Genomic DNA, 13,397 nt, shown 5'->3' with positions numbered 1-13,397 from the left:
TTTAATTAGGGATCCTTACAGGTACTTGAAATGAAGCACTTGAGGAAGCTAGTTCAATTGTATTTAATGTAGGAGTGGTGTATAACCTCTCCTCTAATACAGACTAATAAATACTTCTAAAAGTCGTTTGTATTGTCTTTCACTGTATTGTATTATAGTACAAAAACCAAAGAAACGTCATTTATTTATAAGGTCTATCTAAAGTTTTAAATAATTATTGATTAATAGTAAAATTTAAGGTATAAGTATAAACTTCAAATTCTAATAACCCTTTTACCATAATCGTAGAAATACAGGGTTGCTCAATAAAATTGTAACCATTTTCGCAACGATCTTATTGTCAAACCAATAATGACAGAAAACACAGAATTTACTCATTTGACAGTTCATGCATTTTGATTTTTGTGACTATCGCATTTCATTGGCTTATTACTTGTCTCGCACACCCATCAAACTCGTTGGCCATATTCTTAATATCCTTGTCTATTCCTGGCCAATATATAAAAGAACGAGCAACGCCCATCATCTTTACCATTCCTAAATGTGATGTGTGTAGGTTCTCTAGTAATTTTTCTCGATAATGTGGAGGAATAACAACCCGGTGTTCGAAAGTCAAGCACCCTGATGATAACACGTGCCTCACTTTTGCCGATTTGTAGCCTTCTCTCTTTAAACAGCGGCCACTTTCCAGTAATCTGATTATCTTGTCGAGATGCTTATCCTTTCTAGTTTCCATTGCAATACGTTAAGTAGGCAACTGATTTATCTGGAAGTGACTTGCTAGGTTGAAGAATCTGTGATAACGGCTTATGATCCGTGATCAATATTCAATGACGAGCAGTAAGTATTTGAAAGATTTTTGCACTACCCACACAATTGCTAGTACCTCTTTATCAATTTGTGTATATCGCTGTTTCGTAGCAGTCATCGTTCGACTTCCATAACTTATTGGTGGCTTCTGAACGATGTGATGTTGCTAACATTACCGGTAGTGACGGATCATACGGAATTAATAATTATGTTGAAGCTATTTGAGTCAGTGCACTTGAGCACTTTTACTTTCTATTAACTCGAAGTAACTTCAAAACTATTCTTTACGCCTTGCCATACACAACAGTTTATATGTTCAAATATCTATAAAAGTTATATAAAGTACTGAAATAAAATAAACAATAATTCAATTTTAAAGTTAGTCTAAACCGTGAAAATACATAAGGAACTTCGCATACTAAGAAACGAATTAGACGCTTAAGCTACATATACGTTTAAACATACATATATATCCATATTATGTATATGGATATGGATATATATATACCATATATATCCATACACTTATATAATAATACATAAATAACGATAAGCTACAATGTTTATAAAAATCACATTATAAATTTTATCTGCTGTTTAATTACTTCGCTTGATGATAAATATTATATAAATTGTCATTACCGCATACACCTCTGTATATCCACTCAGAAAATAAAAAATTCTAATCAGTATTATAAAAATTATAGCTGGCAACATCACTACATAGAAATTCTTGCCGCGTTCCGAATAACTGTTTAATTTGCAAAGCGTGCGTCAACTTTCGGTATAAATTTTTATAAAATATAGTTAATCAATATATAAATATAATACCAGGGTATCGCAACACAAATATCTACAACGATATTGATGTTCACTATGGCTGTTAAAGAATTTGCGGTCGGATATAAGGAACTTATACACAGTTGTGGTACAAATGCCATTGGAATTCAAACTTCCGAAGGTAAATTAGCTATATTTTAAATGCAAATATATTTAATATTCCAATATATTAAATCACAAAGGCGTTATATTAGCCATCGAAAAAGGTCTAACCTATGTTGTTGACATACCATCCAAAAGCAAGGAGGTTTGGAAAATCGGAAAACCACAAATGTGCGTTGCAAGTGGACCATGTAACGAAATTCCCGAAATGGTGAATTACGCTCGTTCCAAGTACGACCAGACTGAATCCAATCGTTTATTTGCAAGAACCTTATACGTTAACAGTTTAATAAGTAGAAGTAATGTTTGTCTGCTACTGGCTGGTTTAAGCTTGGGGATTAAATGCGAGTTGTGGTGTGTTAATATCCAGGGTATGCGTAGAATTTCTACATACATTGCAATTGGACCAGGTCAAAGACAAAACAATATGTTCCTATATGCAAAATATAAACCCGGATTGACATTAGATGAGGGGCTCAATCTAGCCCTCCTGGCATTGCAGCACACAATGAAGAAAAAGTTCAAGTCCTATAATATTGGTTTGGCCCAAATTACAAAAAATGATTTGATTTACATTCATAGTTATGTGGATATTGAACACCTACTTGAAAGACTGAAAATTAATGTTAAAAATTCTTAATTATAAATCTTGTTATAATATTGAATAAAATATTTATTATTACTATTAATATATAAAAAAATTGTATTTTTAATACGATATTTAAAAAAATCGTTATTGTGTTTTCTTTGATAAGTAGTCATCAGAGTGTGTAAGTGAAAACGAGAGAAAACTCTTGCTCCGTAGAATCTTATGAAATAAGTTTAAAAGAGAAAAAGCATTATTCTTTAGGCTTGGAAGTATTCCTTTTAAATGGAATTTCCTTTAATCCAGACTAAACTAATTCTGTTTCAGAAAGAATGTCTCAAATTTCTATGTTACTCTACGAACGTATAATTAGAGCAATAACAATAAAACAATGTGAGTAATGAAGAAGAGAAAAAAATTGCTAGCGTTGAGTGTGCAGTGAGTGCAAGAGAGAAAGCTGATTTTAGATGGAAAATGTAATAGAAGTTGCTGTTAGCAAGCGATTGGATGTTGAGTATAAACTATAAGTTGCCAAATATTGGGTTTATGGGAATGGGAAGTTTAAAATTTTTTTTTGTGATATTTTTTGTGGAGAATAACAACGTTTATAGTATCGTATTCTCTCGACATAAAGAAACGTGATTTGCTACATTGGACTCGCTTCACTAAAAATTACTTCACTTTATCTTCAACGAATTTTGTCAATGAAGTTATACACAAATGTTTTAAAATTTTTTGGGAGTTAAGCAAACATAATTAAGATGGATTTCAGAATACTCATCCCAGTGACCACTACCAGCGTCTTTCTTTCAATTTAATTGCTGACAGTAGAAACGAGACGATGACTACTTAGAAGTGAAAAAATGAATGATATCCGTTTAGTAACAGCTAATATCAGTCTTTCTATCCTTGTCATCAAAACCGGTTTTGTCATCAATAGTTGAACCTTATGTTTTTTGAACTAGATTGATTTTAAACTAGATTCTTCATAGGCTTTTCATTAAAATCCACCTTTCATTTCATTCATTTCTACATTGATTCGCAGATGAATCATTGTAACCAGCTTGTTAATAATGGTTTGCAGCTGTACCATATATTCATCTTTATATTCATCTTCAGTTCACTTGCTCTATTGTGATAGTTCAGTTATAAAAAAATCGCTAACTCTAGCTTATTTTAATATTTCGGTTAAATGTAGATTAAAACAGAAAACACCTTTTATGTCAAAATATCTAGACCGACGTTAACGAAAACAGTTCGTGGCAAATGAAAGCGATAACTTCATCATAGATAACATTGCCATTTGTCCTATTAAGTCTTGTACCATACTAAGATTGTGATGTGATTGTAAACATCATTGACTAAAAGAACTTAAAATAGTTATCTGCGGCGATATAACACGGAGCTCTCATCTCTGTAAACTCTCATGATAGAATCTTAATCAGAAATATTTTCGCCAGTGTCAATTGAAGCTACGAGTTTGTTAATAACATAACATGATACTCCCTTAAGGAGCCAATCTATTGTCCATGACAACCAAAGTTGCAGGCATCTGGATACTGTGGTGTGTACCTTCTTTTCTAGTGATGTGTAATAAGTGAAAATCCAGTTGTTCTACAAAACAGAATCAAAATACCTAATGGATTTTATACGCCTTTAAAGATAGCCATGTCTTACCTCGGGATATTTGTAAACGCTATCATTAAAGTGTATAATGAGGGTTATTATTGTAAGAGTTATTGATCACATTTTCTGTATGAAAGTGTGCTTTGGGCTTACTTTTGGAGTCGTCATCTTGTGAGTAGTGTTTAGTTCTTATATAGGACAAAATATTTTTTGTTATAAGCTTTGTAATGCTAAGAATTTTAAAAAAAATACAACTAAAATGGAATTGAAAGGGTTGTATGACATGAGATTTTTCACAGTACTACTTATTTTCTGCACATTTAATATTTTCTATTTAATGATTTTTATTTCAGCATCTTTTCCTTCTATTAATAACTAATCCTGAATCATTGCTACCTAATAATCAACATTTACCATTAAGTATCCATTTTCTGGTATTTATTTTTTTTTGGATAAAAATAGCTTCTTCGGATATTTATATCCCAATAGCTTCTTACTTTATGACAGCTTTTCATAAACGAATATCATTAATCAAATGGTATAAAGGACACACAGGCTCACATAGATGCCAAAAGGATATCAAAAAATTTATTAAAGCAAATAATGTTAATGCAAGGATAAGAAAATATTGAGTAGAATGGGCGAGAAAATTCTATTGGTCGTAATTATGACATATCACATCCGCCATATCGTGCAAGTTATTTAGTAATAACACTTAAGATATTTAGAAATTTAATTAAAATTACGACAAAAATATATGATAAGTTATTTATATTTAAAATAAAATATGTTGGCTATATTTAATCATAATTTTTGTTTAAAATGGATTATTTTTGTTTATATTTTAAATAAAACATATAAAAATAAATATATAAAATAAATAAATTGACGGATATTTTATATACAAAATGACAATTCTTTTTTATAGGATTTAATTGTTTTTTTTTTTTATTTTCATGTTTTAATATGCCTTTACTTATAATAAATATACTGCTTGATTTTTTGAAGTTTGTCATTAAAAGTCGTATTTGCTATTAAAAATTGTTATTTATATATAAGTATAAATATAAATTTAACAGAATTAATTTTTCTTCTTTTTCTGAATCCATAACTCCATGTCTGAAATATTTTCACTGCTTGTAGGCTTAGTTAAGCTGTAACTTCTCTATTATATATTTAATTTTTCGGGAATCATCTGCAGCAGAAAATATGGAAGTCATAAATGTTATCCACATAAACATACAGTGGTTTAGGAAGCTTAAAAATAATAGACAGAAGACGATTAGAATAATTTTTCCAACCAAAAAAGCGGTTAAATTGGCAGTTGAAGAAAGAAGTTTTGGATAGAAAGCCAAAGTCTGTTAGACTAATAAAGTTGAGGGAGAAAAAGATGCGAGTATTTGGGAAGAAGTTATACATTGAGACAAATCCCAAAAACATATAAGAACCTGTTAAGTAAGTCTAACTGTAGTCACGTTTAGGTATTTGAAAAACATAAGGATTCTTTAAACAATTATTTATGGCATTTTTGCAATGTACATATATAAATATGTATTTATAAGTACATATTTGACTAATGACTGCTTAAAGTTTTTATGCATTTGCCTTTATACCTCGTTTAATATTGTAAATAGACACCCTATAAGACTTTTTCAATTAATTAGGCAAGGACTTATGTTCTTGTTCGGCATATGTATTATATATATGACTTAATAAAGCTTATATTACAACATGTCCCACATCAGCACTGGAGTCCATAGTGGGTCTCACCCCTCTGCATCTCTTTATTAAAAAGACAGCAGCTATGAGTGCAGCTAGGCTACACCCTGTCATCGACATGCACGGAAGTCTCGTCAGTCAAAACTCTATCTGCAGACTAGTTCCTGGCATAGAGATCTGCGATAGGACAGATCGCATGAACATGGAACTTCGCTTCGGTAGGAAGTTCGAAGTCCTCATACCCGATCGATTGGACTGGGTAAATGGCACTCCTGGATTTGAACCAAAAGTGATTTCGTGGTATACTGATGGCTCAAAAACCAAAGAAGGAGTTGGTGCTGGAATATTTGGTCCTAACACCAGAATCTCGCTCGCGCTGGGTATATGGCCCACTGTCTGCGCTCGTATCAGCATTAACAAAGGGTTGAAAGGCGCCCGAATCTGTATTTATTCAGATAGTCAAGCAGCAATCAAAGCGTTATGCTCCTGGAAGTTTTTCTCAAAGCTTCTAGCAGACTGTTATGACACACTGCAGCAGCTGGCAAGCAATAATAAAGTGACACTATGCTGGGTGCCTGGTCACACAGGAATTCATGGAAATGTGTCTGCCGATAGTCTTGCACGGGCAGGATCCGCCACTCTAATCTGTGGCCCAGAACCTTTCTGTGGATTAAGTTGGTCTACAACTAGGTCTCTAATCAATGATTGGATCTCAACCGAGAGAAGTCGCTACTGGCGCGACAGTCGAGGTAACCGTCAGGCTAAACAGCCTGAAATGAGTTCTCAAGAAAATTCAGAACAAGCACTACCCACAACTTCTACTAAAATAGTCAATAGATCAAAAAGTAAGTACGAATATTCAATGATTTCAAAATTTTGCATATTACCTTATGGAATTTTTTAGCAAAACGAAGGTTAAAAAATAAACGAAAAGCTCCTGTTGAAATGAAGACGGATGCCCTCAAAGGGTTCGTCATTTCAGATGACATTACTGGCTCAAACTCAAGTCCCGCTCTTGTTACAAAGACTAAAAATGACAATGAATCTGATTCTTCCAAACATAATACAGAAGAACCGCAGAATTAGTAGGAGTGAAATGGTGACAGAATTATAACAAATGATATGTGCTCAATGGAGGAACGGTTAATTCGAAAGTCGACAATTAGAGAACATCACATCTTCAACATCATACACATTTATTCCAACTCTCACCGCAAATTTAATCCATTGACAATGTCCGTTATATTTTCTGCAGGAGTGGAATACAATAGTAGCTAATTCTGATCACTAAACAGTCTATGTTTCAATATCTGGAAGAAAATGTATCAGATCACAGTTGCGGTGTTTAAGAGCATCTCGATATGGATTTTATAATTCATTCAAACAGAAAGTATACAATTAAATACACATTCCATTTTAATCATGTATGGCGGCAATAAAAATTATAGTAATTTCAATAGTTTATTTTATTTTTTAATACAATATAATAAAATGTGAATATGAAGACTTTCATATAACTTTCTCCATTTCAAATCATCAATCTTCATAAGATATGATATAATGTTATATTATGTTTCAATCGATGAGTAATTAGGTATCCTGGTTGTTTTTATTTTATTTTCTTCTCTGTAAGTTTGTGATGTCACCATCAACGGAAAATTATCCAATAGGTAAATGTATGGAGCTATATAAACTTTCTTTAACTTTAACTTTAAATCTTAACTTTTCAAATATCTCTGTTTTACACGCAAAATTAATTTAAATCGTTAAATAAAAAATTTAAAATAAATTTTTATATGTTAAATTAATTTTCATTAACATTTAGTATTTTCGCCCACCTTTACTTTTAAAGTAAATTCGCATTTGCTTACAAGTTATTTCTCTTAAATCCAGTTGAACGTCCCTTAGGAGACTAGCAACTTCAAAGGTCAAACAATTTTTAGAAAATAATTGTGAGGACTCAACGTATTCACAGTAAGTCTCAAAATGGATTTTTTCCAAACAAATAATGATAGTGAAAACGTAATGCAAATACTTAAGAATTTATTATTTCCATAATTTTGTTTACTATAAGGACTTGCTAATCCCAGCAACACCAGAACTCAAACTTATAAAAGTCAAAGATGGTCATAACTTCAAAGAAGTCTTGCAAAAGGAAAAGCAGCATAAAGATTTTCATCTAATACAAATTAATATTGTAATACATATTTACATTATACGAGTACATTCATAATTTGAAACAAAATAATTTTATATAAAAAATGAAATTTCATTTTTATCGCAATTTAAATAAAAATTTAAAAATCTATTTTTTTATATATAAGTAGAAATTACACAAAGCCAGGCTCTGAGAAGACTTTTCAATATACCATCGTATATAAGGACGAATGACTTCCTCAGGGACCTCAAGGTTGATCCGATCAAAAAATTCATAAGGATACAGCCCTGAAATTATTTGCTAAATCTGACAGGCTTACTAACATCGCGTTATCGAATCTCAGAATGGTTACAGGGTCCTCGGAGAAATATGCAGATCTAGGTCAATTATTGCTTACTCTGATGAAGTGATAAACAATAATACAGTCAAGGCGTAGAAAGGGGTTATAAAGAAACTTTGCAGTTAATAAAGAGTAAAAGTGCTCAACTGCACTGACTCAACTAGTTTCAATATAATAATATAGTACATATTAGGTTAAATTCATGCAAAATAATTTCTTTAATATATCCAAGTCAGCCACAAGGCATTAATGGCTTTAACTCTGTTAACGAAAAATTCATCGCAAAGATTAAAATTAATCTGCATTCTATAATGTCTTCGAAAAGGTTCCAAAATAAACAAATAATTGAAATGTGTAATGTAGACGCATTACTGGACTGAATGCTACAGTAACCCACAGTAATCTAACCTAACATTATTTTCTAGCATAACATTTTCCTACATTTGGGCTTCATAATTGGAAGAGATATTTATTTATATTTAAGTTTTAGTATGATTTTATTCACAGCAAAGCCAATATATATAAAACTATATACTTTTAAAATTAAAACTTATAATAAGTAATACAAACTCAAATAATAAATTCTATTATAGTTTAGTCAAGTTCTTCATTTAACAAAGACAGTAGAGCAGTAATGTTGGATGATGTATGCAGAGCTTAATATTTAAGTAAAACTTGCTTTAATTAGACGATAGTACAACCCCAATATCTTAGCTATGCGTCATATGCCAATCTGATGCTGGTAGTGAATTTCAACATCCAGATTTTTTGCATTCAAAATCTCTATAAATTGGATGTAGTATTGATGTCAATGTTGAAAACACAAGAAGGAGAATAAATATTCAAAAAGATAAAAAAGTTGGGTTCATGAGGAAAGTATATTCCCTGACAAAGTAATTAAAGTTATATTTTACTTCAAAAATTCCTTCATATTATTAATATATTTAAAAATTTTTCGAGTTAAATCTTTAGTTGTTTCGTATATTGCCAAATATTCACTTAAAGTGGTCTCTAGAAATATTTTTTGGCTATAATGGTTAAGCAATACATATTTTTGGGCAACAAGTGTGATAATGTACAATTCTATTGAAGTGCCCACTCTCCCTTTACCAATATTTGGGTTTTTGCACGATCCTCAGAAACGTTTTCATAGTTATCATTCGCGCTAATCTTGAAGTAAATGAAGAGTTTTAGTAATTTTTAATGTAACAGGACATTATTATATTATACATTATAAAATCGGTTTCAGCTATTTTTTTAGTAAAGTTAATAATTTTTCTATGTTTAGTGTCTTGTTCGATTTAAATGGATTATACGATCGGCCGTTTGACCAACAAAATTATCACAAAAAATATTGCTTCATTTCTTCTGGTCATTCCCATGTCTCAATCTTCATATGAACTGGCTGTTTTGTATATTCATTTATTGTGTTTGTTTACGAATTAGTTAATTGTGCAATTTTTAACATTTTTCTTTTATCAGAAATATCAATTAGATATAGCTAGAAGCTACGTATTTCTAGCATTTTCTGATCGAAAATTTCATATTTGATAATTATACGCATTTATGCAAACTCAAGGGATCCTTAATATCATCTAAAATCTAAAATTTTTTAATAATCCATCCGTATAGTCTTATTCTGTTTGGAGCTTATCTTTGAACTGATATCGAAATATTCGTTAAATATTCTTGAGTGCTTCTTTACATAAAATTATTATTTATTTATACACTTTAACAGAACTAAATTTACTTTTATCTTAAATAATCCCATCTTTTGAGAATGTCTTTTTTATTTACAATCAAAGTTTGACTTTCATTTTTTTATGTTAATATTAACATAATGTAATTACACCATACTATGCTAATCTACATACATAAATATGTATTTACAATTATATTAAAGTGAATGAAAAAATATCAAATAAAATATTCAAGGCAAAATAGAAAAAATAAGCTCATTATCGTTAATTTCATAATGATGTTGAATGAATATAACAGTTTAAGTTGATATGTTAGCTTTGCTTTATATTTGTTTTTGCACATTTGAATTAACAATGAAAAGACTTACTTGAGTGATTCTGCTGACGTATGTGGTACGCTTTTTTATCAGTTGTTCCTTTTATTCTTGCTGCATATTCAGTCGATATGAAGTGTTTAATGTTTTTTTAATAATTTGTTTATTGGTTCCACTTTAACTAATAACAAACAATATTGTAATGCTTTATTTTTACCAAATATTATAAATATATTTTTGCATTAAAATTATACTATTTATGTGTTATGTATGTTTTACACTATATAACATTATTTATGGAAGTGACAGTAAAATTTTGAATTAAATAAATTAACTAAAATTTATATATAATATTATTATTTATTTGTATATTTTTTATGATATAATTATTCATATATTAATATCTTATCACATATTTTGAATCTTTTTAATTATATACCTATTTAATATTTTTAATCCTTTTGAATATTTTATTCATATATTTTTGCCTTATTCATATATTTTATTATGAATCTTTTTAACACATATTTATCACGAATGAAATTTTTCTTTAAAAAAATAATTTATTATGTTATCTTTTTGAAAACAAAACCATCACATATTTAGTATGCACTTTTGAGTAATGTTTCTACATTATTTCTGTATGGGTTATTTGTCTAGAGTTATAAACGAAGTTTCCTTCAAGTGGCAAAGTTCTTTTACCGACAATTTGTTTGAAAGTTGCGCAGGTCTTATATTTTGCGCATAATAAACTATGTCCATTAAAAGTGATTTAAAATAATATTTTGAAAATAATTAAAAGAAGAATTAAAGAACTAACAAATTAGTGTTGCCACTAATAATGGAGAATAATAAATGAAGATATAAACGATAATGTAAAAATCTTTTTCTTGATCCATTATAAAGCATGTTTTACAATTTTCAAGAATATTTCTTTGATATTAAATACAGTCATAGGACATTGCACCCCTCGACCGCTACTTTTACACAAATTTTTAATATTCTTGCTTCTACATAGTGTAATACCGCACTGTCCACGAAAAGATTAAAAAGAACAATAGTTATATGAATATTATAATTATTATAATAACTACTATTTTTGTTATTTTATTTTAATAAATAATCATTCAATCATTATTTTTAATAAAATTATTGAATGAACTCACAAAAAAAGTTTACAAAAATTTTAAAACAATTTCTTATTGAAATACATTACATTTTCACACCACACTTCATTCCACTTTCAAGAATTTTTATTACTGAATCACTGTTAATATGCAATCACCGATTCTGCTTAACAATATAAACACGACATTTCTTATTAGAGGTGAGTTTAGCCAAATGTATTTATTTAATTACAGCTTTAACATTGACTGCTACGGAATCACACACACCTCAAGCAACAACAATTGCTAAAGCTTCTTTACATATCAGAGCAAGAAAGATCATAGCAGTACGAGTGCATGTTAAGTCGTTTTCGCTCTCATTGTTATTGAAAACAAAAACAATAAAATATCATTAAACTTAACAGCACTAAAAATTCAAAGCCCAACGCAAATTTAATACATTTTTGGTAAATTATGTTAAGTTCATGCTTTATTGCTCTCATACCATGAATCCTTGCGGTATTGTTTTATTCTTCGGTTATATTTGTTATTATGAGAAAAAAATGTATATATACCAAACATATACATATAATTTAATATATATGTAATATAATATAAAAGTATATATATATAATAATATTAAGTTCAAAATAAATAAATGTATATAAAAAATTAATTGAAAAAATCTGTGAAAAAGTCTGTGTGTCAATATAAATTATAGTGTTGTGCATAAACATTTTGGGAAGCAAGCAATTATTTAAGAGGTTATGTGGTGTAAAGTAAGTGCAATTTGTTATAAAAAAAAAATATTTTAATTATGCTATGCTTGAAAGTTGTGCATTTTAATAAAAGGAATATATAAATATAATTGTATGAATTGTGAAAAATTAATATAAGAAAAGAAAAATAATTTAATAATCCGTGAAAGTCGCGTATATTAATAAATGTATTATATCAATATAATCGTATAAAGTATTTGCTTATACCAAATAACAAAGAGAAAAATAATCAGTTAATTCGTGTAAATCACTTATCTTAATAAAAATATTATATAAAAGTTTTAAAATCGTATTTATTGTGTTTAAAAATGTGATAAAATTTAAAAAGAAGAATCAATGTTTTATGAATAATATAAAATTTAGTTTCGTAAAAAAGTAGTTAGCGTAAATGTGCATTTAATATTTATTTTTAAACCAAATTGATGCAAGTGAAATAACAAAAGCGCATAATGTTATAATTATAACAGTAAAATATGTACAAAACAAGGAAAGTTTACGGCAAACTTTTCTGCAGTGGCTTTGACAAACAAGTAAGTTATATTGATTAACCCTGCTATGATTTATTTGTTGTTATTTTGTACTTGTAAACATCTTTTCTTTTGCTAAACATAATATAAAGCAGAAAAAAAAAAGAATAAATAAAAAGTAACAGTTTGACAAGCAGCAATAAAGCACGATAATGCCTCTACTGTATGTAAAAGAATTTTTAGTATAAATTTTATACGTATAAAAATCGTTTTTAATTCGTTTTTACAAATCGTTTTTAATTCGTAGGGAATCTGCTGCTTGGTTGATGGGGTATTAATTGGGCTAAATTTTTATTGAAGTATTAAATAAATACTTAAAGAAATGAATAATTTATTTAATTATTTATAGAAAAAGATAATTAATTTATAGCATTTATTGCTGGCTTACATTAATTTGAGTTAACGTATTTTTGTAATTTATTATTTAAAGTAAAACAAGTTATCACAATGCATGTTATAATTTTAATTGCTTTTAAATGAAATAAAATTCGTGTACCTACAATTTTGTGGATAATTTACTATAATATCTACTTTTGACTTATTCTTATTTTTTTTATTTGCTCTATGTATATAAAACTTGAAGGTATTAATGGCTTCGATATGTTATGTCAATTTCAAAAAAAAAGAATTTTTTTTTAAATTTATTAAAAATAGATATATAAATGCACAGTGGTCAAAAAGAGTACTCGACATTAGATCTCGATTTTTAAGTAAAGTGTAAATAATAACAAATTATTAAAACAAAAACCAAAAATATGGGGAATAATTTTATTTACTTCTCTTCTTATTT

General features: G+C 28.8%; 1 protein-coding gene across 1 annotated transcript; it reads left to right on the top strand.

The window, feature by feature from the left end:
• The first annotated feature begins 1,561 nt into the window (after positions 1 to 1,561).
• Positions 1,562 to 2,392, top strand: LOC119677007 (proteasome subunit alpha type-5-like). The gene is made up of 2 exons (XM_038088273.1): positions 1,562 to 1,771; positions 1,833 to 2,392. The coding sequence occupies exons 1-2, from the start codon at positions 1,678 to 1,680 to the stop codon at positions 2,390 to 2,392; spliced, it is 654 nt and encodes a 217-aa protein (XP_037944201.1). The 5' UTR covers positions 1,562 to 1,677.
• The last annotated feature ends 11,005 nt before the right edge of the window (positions 2,393 to 13,397 follow it).

The sequence above is a fragment of the Teleopsis dalmanni genome, chromosome 2, assembly GCF_002237135.1.
Source record: "Teleopsis dalmanni isolate 2A chromosome 2, ASM223713v2, whole genome shotgun sequence".
NCBI lineage: Eukaryota > Metazoa > Arthropoda > Insecta > Diptera > Diopsidae > Teleopsis > Teleopsis dalmanni.
The sequence above is the reverse complement of the archived record's forward strand: the minus strand, read 5'-3'. Positions and strand labels throughout refer to the sequence as shown.

What these genes read in the sequence shown, in the direction of transcription:
- LOC119677007 (XM_038088273.1), top strand. Translation starts at nt 1,678, where the DNA reads ATGTTCACTATGGCTGTTAAAGAATTTGCGGTCGGATATAAGGAACTT. An exon ending in TGGAATTCAAACTTCCGAAG is followed by an intron (nt 1,772 to 1,832) that starts GTAAATTAGCTA and finishes TAAATCACAAAG; the next exon opens with GCGTTATATTAGCCATCGAA.